We start from the raw sequence: 27,559 nt of genomic DNA on the forward strand, positions 1-27,559 counted from the left end.
GGAGATAAGGCTCAGATTTGCCAGCAAGTCAAAAATACTGGGCAGTATTTTTATTTCGTACAATGAAGATCTAAAAATTGACAAGATCACAGAAAATAGAAACAATTACTACTTTGGGGTATGGCATACTCAGACCATGAAATTTACCTAGGAAGCAAGTTTTGCAGAGATCCATGTCACTGCACTGCAGGCACCGGTAGCGATGCCAGGGGGCAATCTCATCACACCCATCACAAGAGATGTCCACATTTAACAGGTCACAGTAGCGAGCAATAAACATGTGCATCTGTAAGGTGAAATAAACACAATTATCCAACAGACTTTGTGATATAGTCACTCTTCATTAATCAACCCATCCTTTAATAGGAACTTAAGATATTCCAGGCATTGTATTAGGTGCTAGGATTAGGAAATGAAGGAGCTCAGTGTCAGGTTGGGAATTCCCTCCAGCAAACAGATGACACCATACAGTATAATAAAGGCTGTGATGGGCATATACAGGAGGCTTAGAGAACACAGGAGAGGGACATCAATAGGTTTTACGTTTTTCAAGGGAGATAATTCCTTAATTGTGACCTGAGGGACAAATAGGTATTAGTTGGGTGGGGTTAAGGGTGGGAGCAAGCCAAATAAAAACAACAACAAGCTCTACAGGAGGCAAAAGGAAGCTAGACTCATGAAAGTGGCAATCAGTCAGTATGAAGAATACAGCAGAGATGGGGATAACCAGATAAAGTTAGAAAGGTTAAACCACAAAGCACCTCCAATGCTAGTCTAAGGAGTCACTGACCATTTTAAAATAGAAGACTAATGTGATCAGATTTGAGCATGGTTATTAAGTAAAGATTGGACTGAAGAGGGCAAGACTAGTGTCAGGGAAACTGACCATGACAGACACTGTTAAAGCAACCCCGTGACAGGTGATAAGGGCTGGATTGAGCACTAAGTGAGACTGCAAAAGGTAGGCAAATATGAGAGGTATTAAGGAGGTAGAAGTAGGATCCCCGGGGACTGACAAGATATGGGGATCAGCAAAAGGGAAGGGTAAAAAATGACATCCAGACTTCTCGCTTAGTTACTTGGTTGGATAAGGGTAGTGTTCACCGTTACAGGAAACTGCAAATAAAGCACTGTTTACTGGCACTTAAAAAGAAAAACTTTCTGGGGAGATAGTAAGGGCACTGTTTCATGAACAAACAAACTGTTTTCCTGGAAAGTACCTGGAGGCTATAGTACAGTTTATCTGTACAGCTTGGAAATAGGGAAATAAGTCACTAAGTCACCATATAGTAGTAGATCAGAGCAGATATGCCAAGTCACTCTAGAACTACAGAATGGCTCCCAGTAAGATACTGACATACAGGAGAGAAAAATTGAAAATGCCAGGTTGGTGTGTTCCATCCAAGTACCACAGAAATGCTTTATGAGCAAAGTCACTGGCACACAATATGCATGCAATGCTAAGAAAATTAATGAATTTCAGGTAGCAGGTGCCTGGCGCAATGTGGTGGTGACAGATAAACACCTAGTGTGGAGAAATGGACATGGCAGGCTATCTGAGCCTAGTGCCTTTACATATCTGAATCATGTAACTCTGATTCCAGGTTACATGGCTGCTTCTATGCCCACCAGGCAACCTTCTGACTGAAACGTAGCTTCCCAGTTGCTTGCCTACAGGAGAGGTCAGGGTCTTCAGCAATTCTCTCTCACTGCGAATGAATAAACTGGCCTCATGAACCCATTTTCTGTGAGTATAGTTCTATGGAAGGGAGCTACTCTCTAACTGTAGTCAAGTCAGTATCTTGGGCCCCTCAGGCTAGAGACCATACTCAGTGACAGTGAACTCACTAATGTACTGCCTGCCACTGGAGCCCTCTCAGGAGACAGCCTGCTGGCACTCCTCCAGGTAGACTCTCCTCTCCAAACCCCTAGCAAATCACTTTAGATTACTCTAGTTGAAATGTCTTACTTTCCTCTGCTTCTCTGGATCTTCCTGGGCTATTTTTTCATACCAGGTCTCAAACATGCCATCCTGACACTCATCCATCCATTCTGAATTCTGCTTGGCATCAGCAAGCTCGTCTTCTTCACTCCATTGGCTGAAAGAAGGAGATAAAGAGAGAAAAGCATGCCTCTCTCAGCAATCCTGGAAAGTGCTGGCTAGCAGACTCTGTGTCCCGTGGGTCTAAAACATGGGGTATTTTTAAACTTCTGAGGGGAAGAGGTCAAATTTGCTTCTCCAAATCCCAAGATTTTCCACATGTTTGATAAACATATACCAATAAAAAGGGAGACACCCTTTTCAGGGCAGACTACAATGGCTGGGGAACTAGAACTTAAAACGTTGAACCTATATGGCATAATTCCACTTGACAACCATTTGTGGTGAACCTACTATGTGCCAGGCACTGGAGCCAAATGAAGTCATTTTCTTAAAAAGTCTGATTTTGTCATGCTCTAGTGGTATTAGCATGAGAAGAAAATCAGGAGACCCTGGGGCTTCGACTCTCCAACTAGCTGCCACAAGACCTTGACATAGCACTCAGCCCTGGCCCTCTCATTTCAGAGTTTCATAGAGATAATCCATGGGCTCCTTAGGTGCAAAATTACAAATCTCCATTATTTCAGCTTATAGTTTGTTTTAGCAACCAGAATTTTAAATACAAAATGATTTGCTCAACAGCAAATACAAAATAAATGACCAACCAACAAGTACACATTTGTTCATTCATGTGTTCCAACATTAGGCCTGCTCATACTGAGCTCTGGGCTAGTTGCTATCAGGGACTGGGAGGCTGGGGGTGGTTCCACACCAAGGACGTGCAGACGAAGCCTGAAACAATGAGCTGACTGACAGGTGACGAGCCAGTGTGCTGATGTCCCCTATGCTACGTGCCCTCTCAGCCAAGAGCACCCTCTGACAGGAGAGCAATGGCTGAGGTTTGGTAAACAGAGAGATAACTGTAATTCTATCTCCTTTTCCCAGAATATCTCTTCTGAGTGAAAACTGTTTCGGTGTTAACTTATTCAATTATTCAATTATTTCCTCCTAATTCTCTCCTCTCATTGTTCTTCTCCCATTCTCTTCTCATTTCTTTTCTCCCCACGTGAGTGGTTAATGGGTAACCTGAGCAGTATGCAAAGACCCTCATTCAAAGAGGAAAGAAAAAAAAAACTTCACATATTATTTTTTTCTCATACCTTAAGTCCTTATAATGTGCAAGAGGTTATACTAGCTAAAACGACATATACACATAACCAAAAAATGTAGAAAAGGATTCTCCAATTTAACAAGCTACACTAGAGTCTCCAAAAATGCAGAGGATCCTCATACTCCAAGTACAATACAACCACCACCACACTACCATGCACCAGGCACTAGTCCAACTCACTTATCCTTCACAACAATCCTGTGAGGTAGGTGCCATTATTATCTCCAGCTCTAAAGATGAGGAAGCCGAGGCAGAGAGAGAGTAAATAACTTGCTCAAGGTCATCCAGCTAATACAGAAAAGCCAGGATATTGCAAAGAACCTAGCTCCAGAGTCTGTGCTCTGACCCCCGATGCTATGATCTCTGTATTTCACACTCTATTTTAGGAACTGCAGAGTGCGGGACTGTGTTCTTACCTGATCACACTGTCATGGGCACTTATATTTTCCTGTGACATTTTCATGAGGAGATCTGGTAACTGAATGTCAACAAAGAAGGTGAGATCACTGGGTTCCCAGCCCATATCCATAAGATGAAGCAGGGCCGTCTGAACACAGGATAAGGCAGGCAGCAAGGACCTAGAGGCAGTAAAGATAGAAGTTACAAAGCTGCACATCACCAACAGAGACAAAGTGCAAGTGAGAGAACTGGTTTGATTGGAAGTGGAAAGCACAAGGAAACTCCAGATTGCTGGTTTGGGTTCCTTATCATCTCCTCTCAAGTTTCTCATACTCCATACAAACCCTCTTCAAAGAATGGCTTAAACAAAAGAGTTCTGAAGGCACAGAGCAAGGTTTCCACCTTGCCAGGCCTACCATAGGGGACATATGATGGTAACGACTAAGTAGTAAAAAATCACCTCTCAATAAATAGCAAGAGCAGGGCCAGCCCCAACTTAGATACAGAGAAGAACCATTTGATTTAAGGTTTATGTCTAAGCCACTTACTAAGGAGAAAAATGGGGAGTGGCTTTATTTCTGTTTTAAAACTATGCATAATATATTAAAACTGAAAATAAGTTATAAATTCTTAGATAAACCAAAACCCATTCCCTTTAAAAAACTGTACATTCCAGCCTGGCCAGCGTGGCTTAGCGGTTGAGCATGGACCTGTGATCTAGGAGATCACCGTTTGAGTCCCGGTCAGGGTACATGCGGGCTTGATCCCCAGTTGGGGGCGTACAGGAGGCACCCAATCAATGACTCTCATCATTGCTGTTTCTATCTCTCTCCCTCTCCCTTTCTCTCTCTGAAATCTATAAAGATATATTTTAAAAACAACAACAAAAAAACCCCCTGTACATTCTATATAGGAAAAAAAAGCTGGGAGAAGATATACTAAGTTAACATTAGCAATTAGCTCTAGATGGTAAAATTAGGGGTTATTTTCATTTTACTCTTTGTACTTTTCTACATTTTCACCACTGATTTTAAAATCAGAAAAAGCAGAAATAATTTTTTCTCTAGAAATTATAAAGTTATCCAGTACCTGTCATTTATGTTATTAAATCCTTTAATTGCTTTGACCAAAAAGAGAACAAATCGATAGTAAGTGTCTCGAATTTCTTTGTGTAGATCTGCACCACAGCCTTCCAAGTGTCCAAAATAACTAGAAACAGAGGAAATCATTGATCACTTAGTTGTCAGAACATCATTTACTTAATAATCATTCTTCCTTACATAAAAAAGAGCCAGGAGAAGCAAACAATGAAGTGGCACAGAAACCTAAGTAAATACAAATACAATAACTTCAGAAAGTAACAGACAAAACAGCAAGTGTGTCCATCTGCCTGGGTCAAGAGGACTGCCCACAGGAGTATGGAAATACAATTAATCTTCCTTTGCTAGTATAAAAACCACCCTCTCGCCACTGCCTGAATGCCAGATGCTGTGTTAGGTATTTTTTACACGTTACCTCATTTAATCCTCTCCACAGAGTCGTCCCACCCTTCTGCTTCCCTTCATTGATGACTTTAGCACCAAACTCAGTGTCTTTGCTACCTCGATCTTTGTCACCTTGGAGACTTCAACATCCACAGGAATGATGCCCTCCAGTCCCTCTGTCCCTGGATTCTCTGCCATTGTCTCCTCCAGTGATCTTCGCCTCCACCCCCTTGGCCATCCCAGCCTGATGGTCACTTCCTTGACCTTGTCACCACAGTAATGGCATTATCTCGGAAATCCTCACTTCAGAGCATCCTACTCTGACCATGACCTCTCATCCTGCTCACCTGCTCCAGGACTCCCACACAGCCTTTTCAATCCCAGGAAGCCCTTCCCTATGATGCTGCCCCATGTTCACTATCTGCTATCCCCACCATGCTTTCTTTTTGCTCCATACTCAGCTTAGATTCCATGGTCAATCACACTTTAGCTATCACCAACTCCCTTGCTTTTTTCTCCCTCCATGTACTTGCCTAAGAAATCTTACACCAAATCAAAACAGCTAAGTGTTGCTGGAAGTAACACCACACAACCAAGCTCACTACATCTCTTTAAATTCACAACCATAATTCTCAAATAAGCACTCAAAGTTGTCAGGCAATCAGACTGGCTTCCTCGATTGTTATTACTACTTCAAACCTCCCTGCTTCTCCTTAAACTGCCACCACCTCCTCCTAAACCATTTTTAACTGATGACTATCCTTATATTTTATTTTATTTTTTTAATAGAAATAATCAGCCCTGGCTGGTGTGGCTCAGTTGGTTGAGCATCATGCACCAAGAGGTCGCTGGTACAATTCTTGGTCAGGGCACATGCCCAGGTTTCAGGTCTGATCCCCAGTAGGGGGCATGCAGGAGGCAGTCGATTGATGCTTCTCATCAATGTTTCTCTCTCCCTTTCCCTTCCTCTCTTTTTCTAAAATCAATAAAAAATATATTTTTTAAATAGAAATGATCACACAGGAATTCCTCCATCTTTGTACTACCAAAGCTACCAGCCAACCTGCATCTCTATCCATGCTGTTTCCTCCTGCTACCACAGATAGAGTCTCCCTGGCTCTGCCAAAGGCCGACTTCCCTACTAATGCAACTGCTACTACATTGATTCTTCTCTTCCTGCGTCAAGTTTTCCTCATCACTGACTCATCCCCACCAGCATACAAATGTACTAATATCTCTTGAGAACCCTCAGTTGATCCCACATCCCCTCCAATTACTGCCCTATTCCTCTGCTCCCCTGTAAGGCCAAATTTCTTGAAATGCCTATAGTCTTTCTCTGCATTTTATCACCCCCCCCTTCTCCTCTTAACCCAGTCCAAGGGGGCTTTTGGCCCCATGGATCCAGTAAGACTGTTACCAAATCCAGTGTATTCTCTCATGTAACCTCCCACATCAGCGTCTGACACAGCCAACCATTCCTATCTTTTGAGATACAGTCTTCTCTTGGCTTCTAGACCCTCCCATTTTTGCTCTCAGTGGCCACTCCTTGATTTCCTTAGCTGGCTTACTGTTCCTCTGCCTGGCTTCCAAATAAAGAAGTGCCCCTAAGGCTTAGCGCTGAGCCCCCTTCTTGCCCATCTCTGCACCATCTATGAGGTCTCACCTGTCTCGTGGTTTTAAATACCATCTACATGCTGATAGTATCCCAATTCTATCCCTATTCCTGGCTTCCTTCCAAAACTTTAGGCGCTTATCTCTATTTTCTTGCTATCTTTACTTGGATATGAAAAAAGCAGTTCAAACATAACATATGGCCAAAATAAAACTTTTGAGTTTCACCCCAACCTATTTCTTTCATACTCTTCCTTTCAGTAAAATGCATCACCATCCACTCAAGTGCTCAAGCCAAAATCCTCAGAGTTTCTTTCCCCTGTAGAACAAAGGCCCTGTCTGCCCTGTCCATTGCTATATGTACACACAACAAGTAGGACAGCGCCTGGCACAGTCAACGTTCAGGAAGGACTTGCTGAGTGGATATTAGAACAACTCTGTGCGGTACTTAGATTAACATCATTACTGCAAATGAGCATTAAATTTATCTCACAGTTTCCAGGAGCCAAACGATGAGTATGGGTAAATGGGATATAAACCTCACTGCCTGGTAAAATAAAGCTGATACACTCATCAGAAGAAATATGTTCCTAGTACTTACCTACTAAAAGGATAGAACAGAACACATTTTTCCTTAGAATGACAGAATGAATTGACCAAAAACATAAATTTGTTTCTTCCATGGAAATGACAGAATGATTAACTAGAGAAGACAAGGATTTCTTTAAAATAACCCCTGCTCCTGTTCCTTGCAGACTTGTAATTTACACTTACTTGGTGAACTCTTTCTGGCAGGTCAGAAGTTCCAACAGAAAAAGTATATAAGGTGGATGGAAGCAATGCGGCTGTCCAAGGGATTCTGCACAATACTGAATTATCCTCAGGACTTCAAGGATGCTCTGGGCTTGGGCTTTTCTCAAGGAAAGAACCTTTACAACACTGGAGACAGAATTCAAATCAGGAACACCCAGAAAACTCTTGAGCTGGGGCAAAAAGAAAACACACCCCCGCCCAAGTTCTGATGCCATATTAATACAATGGAAATGCTATTGTGAGGTGTGGGAAATATCACTCAGGCCGGATATCAATACCTATTTGCTACTTTAGTCCTCACTCCACAGCATTACAAATCAGCTCACACCAACTGCGCAGAAACCCAACAACACATACGAAAAAATTAATTAAAAAGGAGCCTTGGTATATTTACTTCCCCATAGAGACAAAGCCTTAATTCATAGGATAGGAAATTAAAACATGAAATAATTCCAGAGATGAAGGTCCATTGACAAATAATTTTGACAGAAAACATCAAATTCTAAATTTCTCCCAGGGTTAAAATAAGACAAATTTATAAATGGCAGCTACCAAAAGAAATATTTCTTTTTTTATCCTAATAGTACATTATTGAGATATAATTATGTACAGTATCATGTACAAATCTTAAGTGAAAAAATACTTCTTGAAAAAAAAGAAGAAAAAAATCATTTTTTTCCCTTGAACATCTAAAACAAATCTTGATCTATCCTTCAAGTATTATTTGCTCATTTTTAACATGAGCTTTAATCCTTTGAGTAGACTGGGTACCTATGGCTTGAAAACAGAAAGTGCTAGAAAGGTCATGCCTGGCTCACCTCTCATGGGAGAGTGACTGGTCTTTAATGAAGTCCATGACATCCTTCAGCACGGGGTATTTCTCTTTTATTGTAGGCACCGGTCTGGCCTCTTCCATTGATCGGAAGGAAAGCAGCCGGAGTCGCCCTCGGGTGAAGGGGGGTCGCCGAGTGGGAGTGGAAGGTGATGAGGGTTCTTCAGCTGTGGCAGAGGATACTTCTGTGGCAGGAGGGCTACTGCTGGGGGGCAGCTTAGGCTGGACATCCAAGCCAGGGCTCCTGTCTCCCACAGCAGGGGGCGCTGCTTCAGTGGGAGATACCGAGGCTTGGAAATGCTCTTCCACCACAGAGCTTGTCCTCTGGCGCCTGTCAAGTGGCTGCAGATGATCAGTTTCATCTGTAGTCACCAATTTGTCATAGCTTTCTTTTGAACTTATACCCATGGGCAAAAATTTTAGTAATAGAAGACTCTTCTGAATACATTCTTTCGCTAAATTGGAAAAGCAAGAAATAATGGGGAAAAATTAAAAATTAAACTTGTTGCCTAGTTTTAGAGAGAAAATTATTTAAACTCTATAATTTAGGACAAGAAATACCACCATTAATACAGTGATATAGATATCTACTAACAGAATAGAATCAAATTTTATCTCATTATATAAACCAAATTCTTCCTGGCACTATCAGCACACATAAAAAAAGTTTTATTGTGGACATTTTCAAACATATATATATAGAGAGAATAGTGTAAAGACCCCTCAATGTACCCCTCACCAGGCTTCAACAGTTATCAACACAAGGCCCAGTATAGTTTCACCCATTCCCCAGTGCCATGCAGATTCCAGGCATCACAGTATTTCAACTGCAAAAACTTCAGTATATTTCTTTAAAAAAATAAGTTTAAAAAAATAACATAAACATGATGTCATTTTAAAAATTAACAGTAATTCCTAATTTCACTGAATATTCAATGTCAGCACACTCTTTTTTTTAAAAAAAAAAAATGCTTTTATTGATTTGAGAGAGAGAGAGAGAGAGAAACATCAATAGACTGCCTCCTGTCCACTCCTTACTGGGGATCGAGCCCACAGCCTGGGCGTGTGCCCTGACCGGGAATCTAACTGTTCCTGAATCATAGGTCAATGCTTAACCACTGAGCCATGCCAGCCGGGCAGGTCACTGGTTTTCTATGAAATGGAAACAGAAGGCCCAGTAATGACTGGACACACTCACCCAGGCTCTCAGGGTTTGCCTCAGCAGCTTCTGACCCGCGTTTTTCTTCTGCCTCGTTGCCCAGGCTCACCAGGGACTTCTGCTTCATCTCTAACTGGGGGGATGATTTGAGCCACATAATTAGGCTGTCCAGACACGGCAACAAGGGCAGCCATAGCAAATTACTTCAAAAGCACACAGTGTTGAGATCATGGAGAACTTTATAGTTATTGTTCAGCTAATGAGGACACAGGACTGAGTTGTTCTTAGTCCTAGAAGTAATCCAGGCTGTGAAGCTGTCAAAAGGAATCTACAAAACTACCTTCCTTTCAATTATTTGAGAGTTTGTATCCATGACCCTATTATTTAAAAAACTCTAGAACACTGGAGCTGGAGGAGCCCTTATCTAAGGCTGACATGGTACAGATAAAGAAGCGGAGGTCCAGAGAAGTGAAGAATCTTGCAAGGGTCATACACTTGGTTCGCTGCAGAGGCTGGACCAAAAAAAATCTTTTAAATGGGTTTTTATTGTTTTTTTAGAGAGGGGGGAAGAGAGGGAGAGAGAGAAACATCAACATCGATTGGCTGACTCTGGCCTGCTGCCTGCTAGGGATCAAGCCCACAACCCAGTCATGTGCCCTATAGGCGACCTCCTGGTATATGGGTTGACACTCAACCATTGAGCCACACCAGTGAGGCCGGAACCAAAATTTGATCTCTATTCTACCCTGAATGAGGGGACACCTCTAAGTGATGCCTAGACTGCCAGGCAGAGAATGGTGCTCCTAGTACCAACACAGGCAATGGTCACAATGTGGACCACAGTGCTGACAGCCCAGGCAGAAGGCCACGTGTGATTTACGAGAGGCCAAAGTCTTGGAGAGAAAGCTGGCATCTTGTCCAACTGTCAGCAGTCTATCCTGTGCTAAACCAGAAGCACAATCTACAGTGTGCCTTGTCAATTGCCAAATCTTTTTTACTTGAACTGCTATGTGGTAGCTAACTTTATCAGATACTTTTTTCTTAAACCGCTACTACTGCCTTGGTTTCTCTGTCAACATACTCTTCTGATTCTTCTTCTACCATTCTGATGATGATATCTTTTAGTTTCTTTTAAGATATCTTGTTTGGCTTCCATCTATCTATTCAGTATTCTGGGGCACCAAATTTGCTCCAATCATTGTGGATCCTGTTCAAGGCTGTGTGTTCCTGGATAAACTCAAAAATTTTACTATTACCAATGATTTGAAGTTCTCCTATCTCACCCTTGACATTTCTGTGACACATCAGTCATTTAGATTCTTTCACATTTACTAAATTTTCCAGGTAGATGTCTCAGATAACCTGAATATCCTCATACTCAACATGACCCAAACTGAACTTACCTGCCCACTCTCAGGTCCAAGACTATCTTTCTTATTCTGTTCAATGCTTCTATTATCCACCAAGTCACCCTACCCATCAACATGGGAACAGTCCTAAAACCCATCCTCCTGTTCACCACTCACATCAATCATAGTCTAATTATTTTATCTTCTAAGTAGCAGAAGCCATCCTCATTTAATTATCACAATAGTCTCCTACTTTCAATCTCATTATCCATCCTTTACTAAGTAAAAGCTTTCTATACAATATTTAAGATGATTATGAATATATAAAAAGCATTTAATTACTGTCCAATATAAAAAATAATAGATATATAGGCATTCATCTCCATGCCCAAGAAATAACAATTCTCCTGACTTTTGTATTTATAATTTCCATGCATTTGTGTGATTTTAGTACATATTTATGTACATAACATATAGATTTGGTGTGTGCTTACATTTTGCATATGGACTGTCATACCTATGCATTCTTCCACAACTTGCTATGTTGTGCTCATCATGTTTGTGAGCACCATCCACGCTGACATGCAGCTCCACTTCCTTCACTTTCATTGTAACACTGTATTGCATTACCACTTCACATTGTAACACAGTATTATACAGTCATATAATATGCAGTCTCTCTGTCCATTCTCCTACTTTGTTCTTCCAGGTTACTGCTGTTAGAAACAATGCTGCAGAAAAACTTTTCTAAAATGTAAAGAAGGCGTCTCCCCTGACTAAAACCATCAGTGGTTGCCCAGTGTCTAAAGCAACGGTTTCCCTCTGGGTCTAAGAGATTCCATAGGGTGCCCTTTGGGGTTACTAAGGATGGAAAGGGGAGGGGGTGCTCAATTGAACCCTGTTTACTCTGACCATTCTCAACACTCACCAAATTATGATTTCAAGCGTTCTAAATTAGTTCATATCCATTCATTTCACTAAACTTCCTAAAGTTATATTCTTTTTTTTTTTTAATATATCTTTATTGACTTCAGAGAGAGGACAGGAGAGAGAGAGAGAGAGAGAAACATCAATGATGAGTCATTGATCAAGCCTGAAACCCGGGCATGTGCCCTGACCAGAATTGAACCCCGATCGCCTGGATCCTAGGTCGATGCTCAACTGCTGAGCCATGCCCGGCCGGGCCTAAAGTTATATTCTTGAGAAGAGAGTCATTTACCTTAATTCCATGTTACCATGGTGGGGAAATTAAAAATATATAAGAATCGCATGCAAAGGGAATCTTACCATCCATATTCGAATCCCGTCCGCCAAGGAAAACACCTGCACAAACTCCTCGCTCAGGGCTGTCTTGCCCCCGCTGTTGACTGGGGAAAGGAGATGAAGGCATTACATTCAGTTAACACAATTTACTACTGCAATGCTGAGCACAAAGCAGCTTCTAAATCTAACCCACAGAAAAAGTCCTTCCCCTGACACTCACACTTTGGGGGTGGTTAAAAGAGGCTTGGGGGGAAAATTATCAATTAAGCCACAAATAGCTGTAATGGGTTCTCTGTGTTACTTCAAACTAACTTTTTTCAAATTAACAACATCTGAAATGAACATACCAGTAAAGTGAGTAAAATATTAAAGGTAAAAATATAAAAGACACAGAAAATTTTTAAGGAAAATTAAAAATATAAAAGTGAATAAAAAATAATTAAAGACACGGAAAAAAGTTCATGGTATATATAAAGTAAAAAAAGGCTCGTTATAAAACAATATAAACAAAATTATCTTACTTAAAAAGAATATACATATTAAAAACACATATATAGGATGGGGCAAAAGTAGGTTTACAGTTGTTTATATGGAAAATAATACATTAATAAATAATAATATAATAAATAAATAATAATACAAGTGCGTTTCATGTACTTACAACTGTAAACCTACTTCTGCCCCACCCTGTATGTAGGTGTGTATATATATATGTATGTAAACAAGTATATACACATAAATATACCTAGATAGAAGGCTAGGTAGATATATAGAAAAATGTTAATAGAGATGTTCTCAAAGTGGTAAGATTATAGTTGATAATTATTTTAAGGATTTCTGTATTTTCTAAGTTCCTACACAAGTGGGTATTATTTTTATAATTCACAAAAGGATAACATATGTACTAGAACAGTGCGATGCTCTCGTTGAACCCATGTATAACGCAATGAATATTTTCTGACCATGTAGAATATGCTGGGCTCTACATCAGGCACTAGGAATACAATGCTGAGAAAAACAGACATGATCCCTGCCCTCACGTAGCTTTTAGTCCAGTTGAAAAACTTCTCCTATACATTTCTAACCCCAAAAGATAACCAATTTTTAGACAAATATGAGCAAATTAGCTAGACAAGTCACACTCTCTAAGTAGCTCAGTCTTCAAGAACCACGATCAGCCCCCCCCTAAAGGCTGGGATAGAAAGAACTAAGACCAAGTATGTCTTCTTTAAAACAACAGTGGTAGCCATTCTCAGAAAAACCTGTATTCAACAAAATATTTCTAACTCTCACATTTAATTGTGTTTCTCTACTGCAAACAGTTATGGGTTATCTGAACATGATCTGAAAAGGAGCTGCAGAACTCCCCCCCAGCCAGAAACTTTCTGCTTCTCAGCTTTTAATTCACAAAGCTTTATTCCTCTACTCAAAGTTCCCACAGGTAACAAAGGCTGTCCAGCTCTCTAACTACAATCTGATTATGAAACATATACTGAACTGGTTTATTTCAAAACCACACAGGTCACGTTGTTCCCCATTCCCCAGCAGAGATATACTCTTACAAATGACAGTTGTTCCCATAAATTACTCATGTCTCAATGTAGTTTTATTTATTTGAGCAACTTCTTAAAGAAGATAATAATATTTGAGGAAGCAATCAAAACATTTTGGAAATCAGGAAATTCTGCAATAGGAGATCCAAAGATCTCGGCAAAAAGGTAGCAGTGATAATAATTTCAATATTGATATCAATAATAATAATAATAGCAACAGTCAATTACCTACTCTAACGGAAGGAAGCATTTGTTCCTGCTTATTTCATCTGCACCATGGAAAGAACACATCCCCTGCCAAAGTGCTCAGGGAAACCCATACCTCATCTTTAGGTAGGGTTTGAACTGGTTTCCCCTGAAGGATTATGAATGGAGAGAGACTCTCTCTCCTATGGGTCCTGTTAGGCTGCAGGCTACATACACAGGAAATACACAGAGATGGTATCCCTGGTGGAAAGAAATGTGGAGCAGGCTATCGACAAAGGAAGCCGAGCAGGGATGACGCTACAAAGAAGCTGCAAGTCTAAAGATAACAATTAATACCAACATTTTCCTCCTTAGTTATGGGCACATTCAATGACCTAAACAACTATTTTTCATTGGAATTTCTTAGAATGTTAGAGCTAATCAAATCTAAACTCTTACAGATAAGGATACTAAGGAGCAGAAAGGTTGTCCGATTAACCTGAAGCTGCACAATTTCTAGTTTTTGAACTGGTACTATAGCCCAAGTTAAGGTTTCTTTCCATTAAACTTCTCAGTAGTTTTCCACTAGAATTTTGGATAAAACAAATTATCTGCTAATTAGGAAACTCAAGGCTACTTGCCATATATTCCAGTCTGCTAACTATAAATTGATAATGAATCTTTTGACTGGCAAAGTAGACCTAAAAAGATGAAGTCTATAGTTACAGAAATATGTTTATATTTCAAATATTTTATTCGCTTAAGATAGGCTTTCTTAAAACTTAGCAATTGGCCTTCAGATGAAAAATATTCCCTGTAATATAAGTTACCATATTTTTGCAGCTTCTCATATAAGTCTGGAGTGCGATACACCAGAGCAGCAAAGGTGGCGTTCACAGCTTGATCAATAGTGGAACCAGCAACTATATCTGTCTTTGGGGCCTGCTTTCTACATGCCTGTATGAATCCTTTGAAAAGTTCTGAATATGGCCCACAGAAGTTCTGGGCAGGATCTGACTGTGCAAAATCAAGAAGAAAACGGTAGCAGGGATCATCAGGGATGTTCTTAACCTGGGAACAACAACAAAAAAAAACCATCATGTTTAAGACATTCATTCAAAAAAATAGTTTACTGAACACCTACTAGGCCAAAGCAGAAGTATAAAACACAGTGCAGACTCTCAGGAAGTTTACACCTTTTTGGGGGACACCAGACAGGTGTATGGGTTAAAAAAAAAAACTAAACATAAATAAAACATTAAAAGCATTAAAATTAGCACTACCATAAAGCAAAAGATTATGAAGTGCCAAACGCCTAGAAGGGACACCCAGTGCTGAGAATTCATAGGAGAAAGTTGCTGGCAAGTTAGTAATTCAGAAAAGCCTCCTAGAGGATATGGGCCTTGGACTGGGCGGTGAAGACTGGGCAGGTTTGGCCCTGAGGAACATAAACATTAGCAGAAGTCAAGAGTCAGTGGGGAGACTGACCTGGCCTGAAGTCTCAGCTGGGGAGTGGTGGGAACTAGAGTCAGATAGGTAAGGTGAAAGGAGACTGTAGAGAGCCTTGACTGTCACTCTGAGGAGTTTAGACTTCACCCTGTGGGCAATGGGGAGCCATTAATGGTGCTTGGCAGTGGAATGACAAGATAATGCAGTATTTAAAAAAAACTTGGTAGGTATCAATGTGATAATGCAAGTGCAAGATGAGGGCCTGGATAAAGATGGAGACAGAGAGAATGAAAAGAGATGAGCATCACAAGGAAAAATTCACAGGGCTTGCAGCTGACTGGATAGAAAGGTGAGAACAAGGTGGAATAAAGTGATGCTAGGTAACAGTGGCTCAGTGCCTAGGAAAACAATAATGACAATAATAGGAGCAAGCAGTCACGAGGGGGACATCCTGGCTTTATGCCTCTGAGTTAAAGGGAGTCAGAACACTAAAATGAAAATACCTAACTTGAAGGTACATGACGAGTCTGAGAAAAGAACCAGAGCTGGACACTGACACTTAGGAACTACTCACACAGATGTGACAGCAGGAGAGAGAAGAGGGGATAAAGTCTGGTGGGTTGCAGGGAAAGAGAGAAAGCCTGAATTAAGCCTACTCTTTAGAGAAGGAGAAATAAGAGAGGTCAATAGAAGAGGCTGATGCAGCAGTTAGATGTAAGAGAAGACAGTAGACTAACATGGAATCAAAAGAAGAGAAGGTCCGAAGGAACCAAATTTAACAGAGGTAAAGGAGAGGAAGAGTCCCTGGATCCACAAGTTAACTAAATAACCTGGGAGTGAGGCGAGGAGTGAAGAAGGGAGGAAAAGTAGTAGAGCAGAGAGAGAGGAGAGATGAAAAAGAGACAGCGGGTAAACCTGTTTAGTGTTTTAAATATTACAAGCCTAAATAATGTGCTACCATTCCAAGGAAAACAAAAAGCATAGCATGATTCATTTACTCTAAAGCTTGACTCAGTGGGGACTAGAAATAGACTCAACCTATTTGTTTAGTAACTCCATCAACAGAGATTTACTGAGCAACTGCTATAGTTCACTGAAGAGCCATCCATTCAATGTTTTTGAACACCCATTATGGACTGGCCTCTGTGGCACACAGTGGGGACACTAAATGAATGAGACAATTTCTGCCCTCAAGGAGTTTAGCAGCTTAGTGGGGGTGATTAGATATAAACACAAACATTCATAATTTAAAGTGATAAATGTTAGTGAGCACTTTCCATTCCCAACAGAAAGACAAGAGAAGAGCAGATACCTCCTTACGATCCTGTTGTGGCTGAGTGGGCCAGCTTGCTTCTAATCCCAACTCTGGACGCATCTGATGCCTGAAGACAGGCTTCCACAAGGGGGAGTTTAGGACTAACGCCATTTTTGCCTGAGGTACTGCCACGTTACTTCCTAAGTCTGGAAAGAGAAGGCTCATGAGAGTTCTATTTTCCTTAGTATACTAAGAATCTTAGAACTGATGAAGAAAAGGTTTTTAAAAATGTGGGCATTATTAAGACTTGGGAGGGAATTCACCCACATTTACCAGAACGTAACTGTGAACTTCATGAACACCCCCTCCATGAACCCAAACCATAAGGAGGTCCTGAAATGCTGCCATTCTGTGGAACAGCTTCAGCTACAAGGTGCCTCTGAAAGGACTCATCTGCATAGTCAGCTGACAGAGTGTGCACCACCTCTAGGGTATAACAGGAGACCATTTAGGAATGTTTAATTATGGGGAAATGTTCACACTTTGTAAACTTAAATTTGTAAAAAAATAATTAAATATTCATCACATACATGTTAATGAACAGACAGAAAAAAAGACTTGGTGCAAATAAAATGTTGATAAGTTATCTCTGGGTGTTAGGGTTAAGGATGGCTTTTCTCCATTATGCAATTTTTCTACGATATTTTACTTTTATAATCAGAAAAACTCAAGAAATGATATAGACATAAAATACTCCAGAAAGTTTTATCCTATATAATTCTTGTTTCCTGGACGAATTTCATAACTAAGTTGAACAAATCACTTTAAGACAAAATCCGCATTCACATATTTATATATAACTATCCACATAAAGGACATTAATTTATTCTCTATTTCTGCATTCCTGCTGGAGTATACCAAAATTCACTTACAAAAAAGGGATGAAATGTTGCAAAAACCAGCTCCCTCCCCCACTTGTCCTCCCCCATGGTGTCAGGTGGACATTTTATTCTGGTTTGGTTTAAAGGACACTGAAAGGGAATTTTATCAGTACCTTTGCTCCTCCATTGTGTGGAGGCACCTTAACGAGAAAGCACCACCATGCTCTTCAATGTGGCTGCAGCAAGAAGGGAAGGGACAGGGACACGAACTTACGATGCACAGACTTGAGGGCCATGCACTGGGAAGCAAGGCGTCCCATCAGTCGGGAAACAAGAAGTTGTAAATCCAACCCCCAAGACACGGCAACATCAGGCAGGCCATAAGCAGTAACAGTGAACTTGTAGCCCCACTCATTGTTACTGCTGTCAGAATGAAAGAGAAATTGTAGCCGAGGACCAGCCTTAAAGGTCACTTTCTAGAAACAAACAAAAAAGTCATGTGGTCAAACAGATTTGAGGAGGCAGCATTTCAATAGAAAATGAGCATGTTCTTCATGACTCAAAACATCTAAATTTAAAATTGGATTATAGTCTCACTGTTGTAGCTTATCACATCACCAAAACTATTGAAGAAGAGATGTACAACGGGGCGGCTGCCACAGAAAATTCACCACTACACCTCGTGAAGGAGCAAAGTTAGCAGAAAACCGCTGGTCAGTTTTCTAAACCCCGATGCCCACCTGCTCAGCCAGAGCTCACACTCGCCCACTGCTTAGTTCCTATCCAACAGCACTGACAGCAGAGGGAAGGTCAGCAGTCTAAAGTAGCACTGGCCCTCCCAGCCCCAGGGACCACGCAGACCTAACTGTGAGGGGGAATCCTGGCTTTCACTACCATGGCGTGAGCCCTCCTGGACCCACTGGCCTTTCTTGCTAAGGATTACAACTCCCCCTTTCCTCTGGATGATGTGATGTAAACCAGGGGTTGGCCAGCTTTTCCTATGAAGAACTGGATGGTAAAGCATTAGACTTTCTGGGCCATACATCTCTGTTGTGACTATGCAAGCCTGCAATTGCAGTACCAAAGCAGCTATGGGTGATACATAAACAGTGGGCATGGCTGTGTTTAAAAAAACTTTATTTACAAAACAGGTGGCAAGTTGTAGTTTGCTGAACTCTGATATAAGCCCTTCCTTTTACAAATGTATAATGTAAATGCTTCTCTTCAAAGACCATACACCTGTTACCCCTGAGGGATGCCAAAAGGAAAAGGACTGATGCAGAAGGAGGCATTTTCTCTCTTTTGGAGAATACCACTCACCTTGGGCCATTTATCAGTGCCAACTTTTGTGTCGTAACGTGTTTTCCCACCTCTCGCGTCGGTAAATTCCAGATAATCATACCTGTGAAAGCATAAGCTCCGTTACTTCCCTTCTCTCATTTTTGGTCCATTATTGTTTAGGAAAGAACAACATGTGAGTCTCACCTCTTTTCAGTTTCACACCTCTCATCAAACTCCACCTCAAAATAGGTAGCCCCTGGGCTAACAAAGACAGACACCTCATGGCAATTATTCTCATAGTTGTGGGCAGACTCCTTAGCCCATGTGTGTAACACCACGGGCCGTTCCTGTTGCCAAGTCTCGACATCCAGCTATGCAAACAAACAAGTCAAGAAGGGTTTCATCACTTTACATCTGTCCGTACGCAGTAAACTGTGTCTGTATCCATGATCTAGAGACAGCCCTGACAACCGTACACACATCATTACACAGGCCAAAAGTATACCTGACATTCCCATCTGCATACACAGGTCATCATACCCTTATTCCACAGAGCAGACAGGTGGGTTTTAGTGCACTAGAGTGACTCTGTGATTAGCTTTTATTTTCTAATTATTACAGAACTATTTCTTACAAGTCACCACTAGCATGAATTTCCAGTGGAAAAAACACTGAGTTAGGAATTTAAAGACCTTAAAGTCCTATTTGGGACTTTAGCAAATCTGAGCCCATCAACTCTCCTCCCTTTTTTTTTAAAGTCTGCCTTTTTACCTTTAAAATCGGCTTTTTAATATATGCCCTTTCTACTCCCCCAGAGTTGTTGTGAGACTCGAACAAGATAGTGAAAAAACTGTATTCTGTAAAGTTAAGTGAGAGAACTTCTTTTAAATACCAACCCATCTAATCTGCCTTGCAAATGCATTTTCACTTCTAGACTGCAATCTGGGTACTCACAGGGTTTTAATATAACTTTATGTGCTATAAAGTGATGAAATTAATCTATGCACAGCTTCCTCTGTATCTCCTTTCTAACACTGACCACGCCCAATCAACTCAGACTGGCATTTCTCCTTGTTGGCAAAACCACTGATAAAATAAGGAGGTCCGGCAGATGCAATTTATCTGTGTAAACCTGTACTCATGGCATGCTTCATTACATATGGTCACATCGCCCCTGAGAGGGGGACACAAGCAGGTTCAAGCGCCAACTTAAGTTACCTTATTCAGTCCTTCAGGGTCACTGCAGAGCCTCTTCAACAACTCTGTTAGGGTGCTGAATTCTCTCAAGAGCGTGCAGTGGGAAATGTCTAACGTGCAAAAGTCCAGCAGAAAGATTACCTAAAGGGAGATGAACAAAGCACTTAGCGTCCACCGCAGACTCTGCCTGGGGGTGCAGGTCACCAAGCCCCTCCTGCCCTTTACAAATGGCTGCCACTTTGTCTTACCAGTTGACGAGCTGCCATTGAAAACACCGAATTACATAATTTTTCTACTATGGTTTTTCCACTATACTGTGACAAAAGGGATTCCAAAATCACTCTCGTACTTGTCAGAAACTGTTCCACATCTACCAAAACAGAAAGAAAATAATATTTTTGATGGCAGAAATATCACTTGCTTGGTCATCATCAAGGGCAAGCTGTCACAGAAGCTGTGAAGGGAATACCACATCAGGAAGATCATGAGGCCAGGAAGTGCCACACAAATGCTTCCCTGTGGCCGGGAAAAGCAGTGACAATCCAGTAAAAGGTTACCTTTAGAGTGAGTAATTTATTTTATTATTTTGTTTTTGCTTCTTTTCAAAGGGGTGGATATAACACTTTTGTAAGTGAAATTACATGGATGACCGACCCCACTGTTAGTTTCCCTCTGTTTACAATGGGTCCATCACTAGGTATGCCATATGACAGGACAAGCTTTAGGCAGCAGGGATCAACAGTGTAAGCAGTTTTGTCATAGCTGCCAAAACCAAGTTTAAGGGAATTAAATTTTCCACATATGAAGTTTCAGAACCTGCTGAGTTTCATATCATTTTCTGTGGGTTTGCGGACATAAATCTGAGTATTTTCAGCAATCAGCAAAGAACACAGCAGTGCTCACACACCTTAGACTCTAAAAGTTTAAGACTTTCCTTTTCAGGTGACTTGATTAAAACAAAGAAAACAGACTACTAAAGAGTGTGGCATCACCTAGGAGTGCTGTATGATTGCAAAGGCAATGTTTAGGTTGTGAAATGACCCAAACCTACAATAAAAAACTTAGGCATACTACCACATTCAGACAGGAAACTCTGGGCAAAAAGATATGCTAAAGAATTCTATTTTAAGAAGAAAAAACAACCCAAAGACAAATCTGATTTGTATCAAGAAAACCATATGCACACTCGATGATGAGAACTAAAGAGCGAGAGCATAGAGTCAAAGCTCAAACACCTGTTTTCATGGATTTTGTCCTGAAACTCACATTTTTCAATAAGGTCAACAGCAAGATCTTTGGCTCCAGGGTCCGTGCTCTTCAGCTGCAGGTAGCACCAGGACAGCAGACTGCCTTGGACAGACCAGAACAGGGAGAAGAGCACAGAGCCAACCTCCGCCTGGGCCTTGTTGAGCATCAACAGTTCACACTACAAGGGAGTAGACAGAGAACGTTAACAACAAGCCATTCACAGAACACAGGCAAGGGCATTTTCTAAGACAGCAGTTATCACTGGCAAAAAAATTCTAGGGACATGGGGAATGTTCACAAAAGAGCGTTCAACCCAGAAGTGACCAAGAAAGAGGGATTATGAAACCTCTTTGCCCTCAGCTTTTTCAGAACCTCTACAAATGGTTTTCCTTCTATAACGTTCCTTCTGCCCCTTGGGAACCTTACACCCCACCAATTACCTCTTTTCCCTCTCACATCATCAAATCCCTTTTCTTTCTGGCTCCTTTCCCCAAGCCTTCAGTCAAATCTCTCCCACCTTAAAAAACAACTCTTATTCCCCTTTTTTTTCCTTTTTTAAAAAAAGTATATTTTTATTGATTTTAGGGAGAGAGGAAAGGAGAAGGAGAGAGATATAGAAACATCGATGGATGAGAAACATCAGTTGCTGCCTCCTGCACAGCCCCTACTGGGGATCGAGCTTGCAACCTGGGCATGTCCTGACCGGGAATCAAACCGGTGACCTCTGAGCCACACCGGCTGGGCTCCCCTATGGCTTTCTAACCATCATCTTTATTCTCTGGAGTTTCTCTGACGAGTCACCTAACCTCCAGGAATAAACACTTATACATAAGAACCACAAGATACATTCATATTGTAACTACTATATAATTGCACCAAACTGAAAAGAACCTAACGACCCCTCCAAAGTACAAAAGATAAATGAATTGCGGCACATTCATAAAGGAAACATTGTGCACATGAATCAACATGGGTGAATCTCAAAAACGCTGCTGAGTAAAGAAACATGTCACAGATGTGTCCCCTCACTCATCTCTGGCTGATTAGGAGCCACGGCAGGCTGGGGAACCTGTGTGCTCATCTGATGGTCACAGGAGTACAGCCACATTTATACTGTAAGGGTTGAAGGGAAAAGCACAGTGGCTGCTGTATTACTTGCTCCTAAAAGCACGAGGCAAAGACAACAGGGAGTAGCCATCAGTTACCTCTCGAGCAGCAACAGAGAGGAGAGTCCTCATGACAGCCAGTACTTCACTGATGTTCATGTTGGCCAGGTCGCCTTTCTCAGGTAAAAGAAGAAGGCCGCCTGGATCCCTATCACTGAAAGAACACAAATTAGTCAAGACACCTTGTTTCAGGAAGTGGACTTACATGCTTTTTTATCTTAAAAGGTTCCAAAAAGGAACCTAGCAAGACTTCAGCGTCTGTTCAATGGGAAGTGAGGAATTTAGGTCAGGAAAAAAGCCATGGTCCCAGCTAGGTGGGGGCACTATCTGTCCTCATGTCCTTATATAAGCATAGGCCCATAAATCCTCAAGTCCTTAGAAGAGATTCTGAGGAATAAATCTGAGAATAAATCACCTTGACCACCAATAAGAAACACACCTAACCTCATGACTGCTACCTTGACAATCCGGGCTAATCATTCCCTGTGCCCTCAAATGTTCTTCACATGACAGCCCCAGCCTCTCTCATCATCCCTGACACTCGATTCTGAACACATTTCAGAGAGCCCTCGAAGTCTGGCATCCACACCAAGGATAGTCTGATTTGCAGACAGTAGCTCGGGCTATTAGTTTTCTCCCTCCTTCAAGAGTCTATACCTTCAGCCCTGGCTATTGCAGCTCAGTTGGTTAGAGCGTTGTCCCATACCATACACCAAAAGGTCTCAGGTTCGATCCCGGTCAGGGTGCTTACAGGAGGCAACTCATCAATGTTTCCTTCACATTGATGTTTCTCTCCCTCTCTCCCCCCTTCCTCTTTTTAAAATCAATAAAAAACATATTCTTGGGTGAGGATTAAAAAAAAAAGAGTTTATACCTTCAATAATGCAGCCTACAGGCCCAGTAGTAGTCAAAGCATGCAAAACTCTCTAAGTTACCCCCTCCCAGCACACTTTTGTTAAGCTACCATTCTGCTGGTTTTAATGTAATTGGGTTTTTAGCCTTCAGTACAGGGCTTCAGTTTTTGTCTTCAAAGATTACTTAGAAACTGAAGTAGTCAAAGAGATCAATGGGTTCAACTCTAAATTGTCTTATAATGACCAGGACAAGATTAAGCTCTGGACAAGATTATTATTCTGCCACTACTTTAGTCATTCCTGTGACAAGTGGTATCTCACTCCAGAAACTTGGCTGAGCAGAGGGAAGTACCCAAAAGCACATGAAAGGAAGGAATAGATAAAGAAAACAACTTTGCAAAGATCTGAAATACCAGACAACTAAAAAGAATTACAAACTTACCTAAAATACGTGCACAGTGAGCGGAAAGTGAGCTGCAGGGACTGCTTGTGTTCCTGCTCAGTGACATTTTTCTAGAAAACAAGAAACTACACATTCAGAAAATCTATTCCATGACATTCCAAAGACCTAGAGCAGCATGAAATGCCACTGCCGACTGTTCACAAGCATGAGGAAAGCCAGGGTCTGCAGACCACCTCATGGTGCCCAACTAAGACCTCGCCTAGTGCTAAGAGGGAGCAGAACCACCCATCTAAACAGAAGATGGCTAAAATGAACATCAAGGTTTCCTGCAGGAAAGCTCGATGCAAATGTTTAAAAGATAACTTTCAAAAGATACACTGTATTTTTCATCCCTGGGCATGCCATGGAAAGAAGAAAGAGCAGGTGACAGTTATAGAAACCACACCTCCTGATGGGGCTACTAGGCTAGAATATGAGCACTTTATTTTTTCTTAATTCAATAAATGTATTGAACACCTACTGCTATGCAAGAAACTGAGGGGGATTTAAGACCCAGGGCCCTGACTGGCACAGGAGGGTGGGAGAGATATGGTCACAAACGAGAGCAGTGCTGTTTAATTCATCAGAAAGACGAGGGAAAATATAACCCTTACCACTGCTGTTAGAGGGATAGGCTGAGGGAAAGTGACTGGGCTTCTCTGCTAATAGACAACAATGTCACTCAAAAGGTCATATGTAGTCTTTCTATTTTTATCTGTGGGACATATGCCAGCAAAAAAATCATTTGCTTAGCTGCCGGGTAAATGCTTCTAGCAAACAAACAGGACTGAGCTCTGCCCACAGTCCAGTGGGTCAGGTCAGGGATGCTGGAGGTTATAACTCAAAATGTGAAAACCAGTACCTTAAGATGATATGCAAATTTTTCAGATAGTGAAATACAATCCAAGATCCTTCCTCCTCTCTGAAACCTTTCTCAGTCACTGAGCCTCAATATGATTCTCTTCTACATGCCTACTGGGGGTTAGTTTTTCCTTGTGGCAGGTGTTCCCAACTGGACTGAAGACTGCATTTTATGCTTCTTCTCTTCTGTCCTGTATTTCTATAGGCTTTTGTGCATCCCGCAGAGCACTTTTATTACATTTGTTAATTAGTTGTTGCATACAGAAATGCCTTTTCAAAATGCTGCATCTCATTTTCTTTATCAAACTCTTAGTAGTAATTCTGTTAGATGCTTGTCTACACAGGCAATAAAAAATAATCTATAACCATATCATTTCTAAATATTATTGGTTTTATTTTTTTTAATTGTTATTTTGAAAATTTCTTTTCCTGGTTCTACAGCACTGGCTAGGCCTTCTATATAATACATCACTTTTATCGGGAATAAAATCCATACTTTTAATGTAAATAAATACCATCATGGTGAAGAGATGATTCCGCTGGGTCTGTCGATCAGGAAAGAAGATGGCAGCTCCACTGAGAAGGGTATTCCTGACTTCATGTTTTAATATTTCCATGGGCACAGAATCTCCATCCACCCTGTCCACCACTGATAAAAATTAACAATGGAGTCAGCTTTAATACATTCCATCTACTCACTCTTTCTATATATATACATATCTGTGTTAACTAGCCTATAGACTCATCATTCTCCATTTTGTAGTTAATATCGGAGCAAAGAAATATTTCTGTACAGGCTAGGCAGTGTGAGAAAATTATTTTTTGTTTGTTTACATTTAACTAAAATAAAGCCTATAGGTACCTGTTTTAATTCCATTACTTCCCTGTCCTTTTGAGTCACAACTTGGTAAAGATTTAAAAATAACTTCAGATGGTCACATGTGTTTTATGGTCAATTTATCATTATAATATCTGCCCCTCAATCTATCAAACTCATCCCAGTGTTTTAGCTGAAGAGTGTGATAGTAATTTATCTCAATATAAGATAACTGTGTATCGGAAACCAGGAGGAAGTTACTGATGAGGGAATAAGCACTGAACTCAAAATAGCTCAAAAGAGGACCAAAGGAAATACTCGTTTTCCAAGGAAGTGATGCCTTTCCTGGGCTTGCATGATCACAGGACCCATTCTCCACAGCAAGAGGCCCTGCAGGCAACTAGCACAGCATCACGTTAAAGAAAACCCCAATTCCTACCATCACATAAGTGCGTATAGAGCTCCTTGGCGGCCTCCACCCCCCTGGGGCTCTGGCGTGGAGCCTTCGCATCCTCAGAGGCAGCCGCCGAGTCTCTCTGCAGCACCGAGAAGCAGCTCTGGAGGAGCTGCAAAAGCAGGGTTTGGGCACAGATGCATTCTTCTCTTGGACTACAGAAAGATAAAAAATATCAGAGAGCAAAAAGGCAAGTTGCTTTTACCCTCCAAAGCCAAACAGTCCACGAAGGACTCTCCTCTAGGCATCATGCTCAGTGAAAAGAATGCCAGCCCAGAGGAATAAAGGTGGAATGGAAAGAACACCGTATTAGGCAGAGTCTGCAAATACAGACCCTACCTGACTCTGCCCATGGTGGGGCAAGGAGACGCATTTCTGATCCAGTTCCCTCACTGTAAAATGAGGGTGCTGCTATGATATTGACCTGCTCATCCCACAAGGTTGTAATGATAATCAAGTGAAAAAATGTTTGTGAAAATACTGCCCAAACAAAGTGGTTTACAGAAATGGGCAATTTCTATAGAATATTACTTTTTTGTTATTTCTATATCTAGGTGTTATTTTCCACAATAGCCAAATCTTTCAAATCAGAATAAACTAGTCGGAAGCAAAAAAACGTAGGGAAAAAATTGTCCATTTAGAATAGGAAAACTCGGTGTCTTCAGTTGTATTTTTATGGTTATCACCGTATAACAAATTCTGACTTACTTTTGCTTTAATTTACTGTAAAAATTCCAGAAAATCTGCAAATCAAGACCCGTGAAGTCCAGGAAAGATTTATATTTTAAGCCACTTTCCTTCTGCTGCACCTAGAAAATTATAAAGACAAAAAAATAAAATAAAATTTAAAATGCATTTAGAGAAATATCATACTGGCTCATTTACTTCTCGTTGAGGGATGAGGTAGCCACAAGGGTAAAATTCCCATATAATGGATGCTTACTCTTTACTACTAAAAAGTCTGTGAACAACTATTATTGGTGTGAAACTTTCAAAATATGTATGTGTGTGTATGTGGTGTATATATGTACAAATAAAAATATGTATACACATCTCACACACACACACGAAGGCTCCCTGACTTTATCAATGCCACACCCGAAACATAAGTGAATTTTCATTGGATGCTGCTGCTGCTCAGGACCACATTACAGTATGCTTTGACCCTTCCTTGAATGTAGGCTAAAAGACCAATTCTGCTGTAAATGCTCCTGCTATTGCTCAGCATCTCCCTCTCATTTGCTGCTTCCTACTGTGATGAGAGAGCTTGAATAACAAAGACCAAACCGACCACCTATTCGTTGAGTTACCAGCCTCTGACGGTGCCCTGAAGCAGAATAAAGGTCCAGAGTAGGCCCTTGCGCACCACACGAGGGGCTGTCACTGAATTCCTGAGCTGAACCATGTTCTCTGTGGTGATGGCTATAAGAATCTTCCTTTGAGTGAGTTGTCACTGTGTTTTTATTAGTGATCATAGAAGTCAGTACCAAAAACACAAACGATTTCAAATTCTGGCATTATTCTGGCACTTTCAGTAAACGAACAGAACCCACCTCAGGAAGACATAAATCCATAAACTTGCTTCAGCTCCCCAGTCTACCAGTTAACCACAGCTGGGGATGGATCTTTCAGCTCTGTCTATATGTCTAGTCTAGGAAGCCTCACCGTGATGGTCACATGCCACTTAGTCTTTCATTGACTGATGCCCTCTATGCCCAACACCTCACTCCCCTTGGCCTTCCAACGTCATCACAGCATGGTGTCTGCCGTACTCATTGATACTGCATGGCTCC

The 27,559-nt window shown here is 41.2% G+C and overlaps 1 protein-coding gene across 4 annotated transcripts in view; it reads right to left on the bottom strand.

Annotated features, from left to right (window-relative positions):
• The window catches only part of ZZEF1 (zinc finger ZZ-type and EF-hand domain containing 1), a 100,167-nt gene that overhangs the window by 32,403 nt on the left and 40,205 nt on the right, over positions 1–27,559 (bottom strand). For all 4 annotated transcript variants that reach the window (XM_081161125.1, XM_081161124.1, XM_081161122.1 and 1 more), the window contains exons 14-34: positions 26,475–26,575; positions 25,752–25,921; positions 25,011–25,144; positions 23,635–23,705; positions 22,378–22,492; positions 21,191–21,350; positions 20,173–20,294; positions 19,946–20,065; positions 18,932–19,098; positions 18,767–18,848; positions 17,721–17,922; positions 16,623–16,771; positions 14,692–14,932; positions 12,147–12,226; positions 9,550–9,643; positions 8,338–8,806; positions 7,481–7,645; positions 4,701–4,820; positions 3,629–3,790; positions 1,970–2,099; positions 148–286 (exon numbers count right to left, since the gene is read on the bottom strand). In XM_081161125.1, coding sequence (XP_081017251.1) covers positions 148–286; positions 1,970–2,099; positions 3,629–3,790; positions 4,701–4,820; positions 7,481–7,645; positions 8,338–8,806; positions 9,550–9,643; positions 12,147–12,226; positions 14,692–14,932; positions 16,623–16,771; positions 17,721–17,922; positions 18,767–18,848; positions 18,932–19,098; positions 19,946–20,065; positions 20,173–20,294; positions 21,191–21,350; positions 22,378–22,492; positions 23,635–23,705; positions 25,011–25,144; positions 25,752–25,921; positions 26,475–26,575 — 3,193 coding nt within the window. The remainder of the gene's footprint in view (positions 1–147; positions 287–1,969; positions 2,100–3,628; positions 3,791–4,700; positions 4,821–7,480; positions 7,646–8,337; positions 8,807–9,549; positions 9,644–12,146; positions 12,227–14,691; positions 14,933–16,622; positions 16,772–17,720; positions 17,923–18,766; positions 18,849–18,931; positions 19,099–19,945; positions 20,066–20,172; positions 20,295–21,190; positions 21,351–22,377; positions 22,493–23,634; positions 23,706–25,010; positions 25,145–25,751; positions 25,922–26,474; positions 26,576–27,559) is intronic.

The sequence above is a fragment of the Miniopterus schreibersii genome (genome assembly GCF_964146895.1).
Source record: "Miniopterus schreibersii genome assembly, chromosome: 16".
Taxonomy (NCBI): domain Eukaryota; kingdom Metazoa; phylum Chordata; class Mammalia; order Chiroptera; family Miniopteridae; genus Miniopterus; species Miniopterus schreibersii.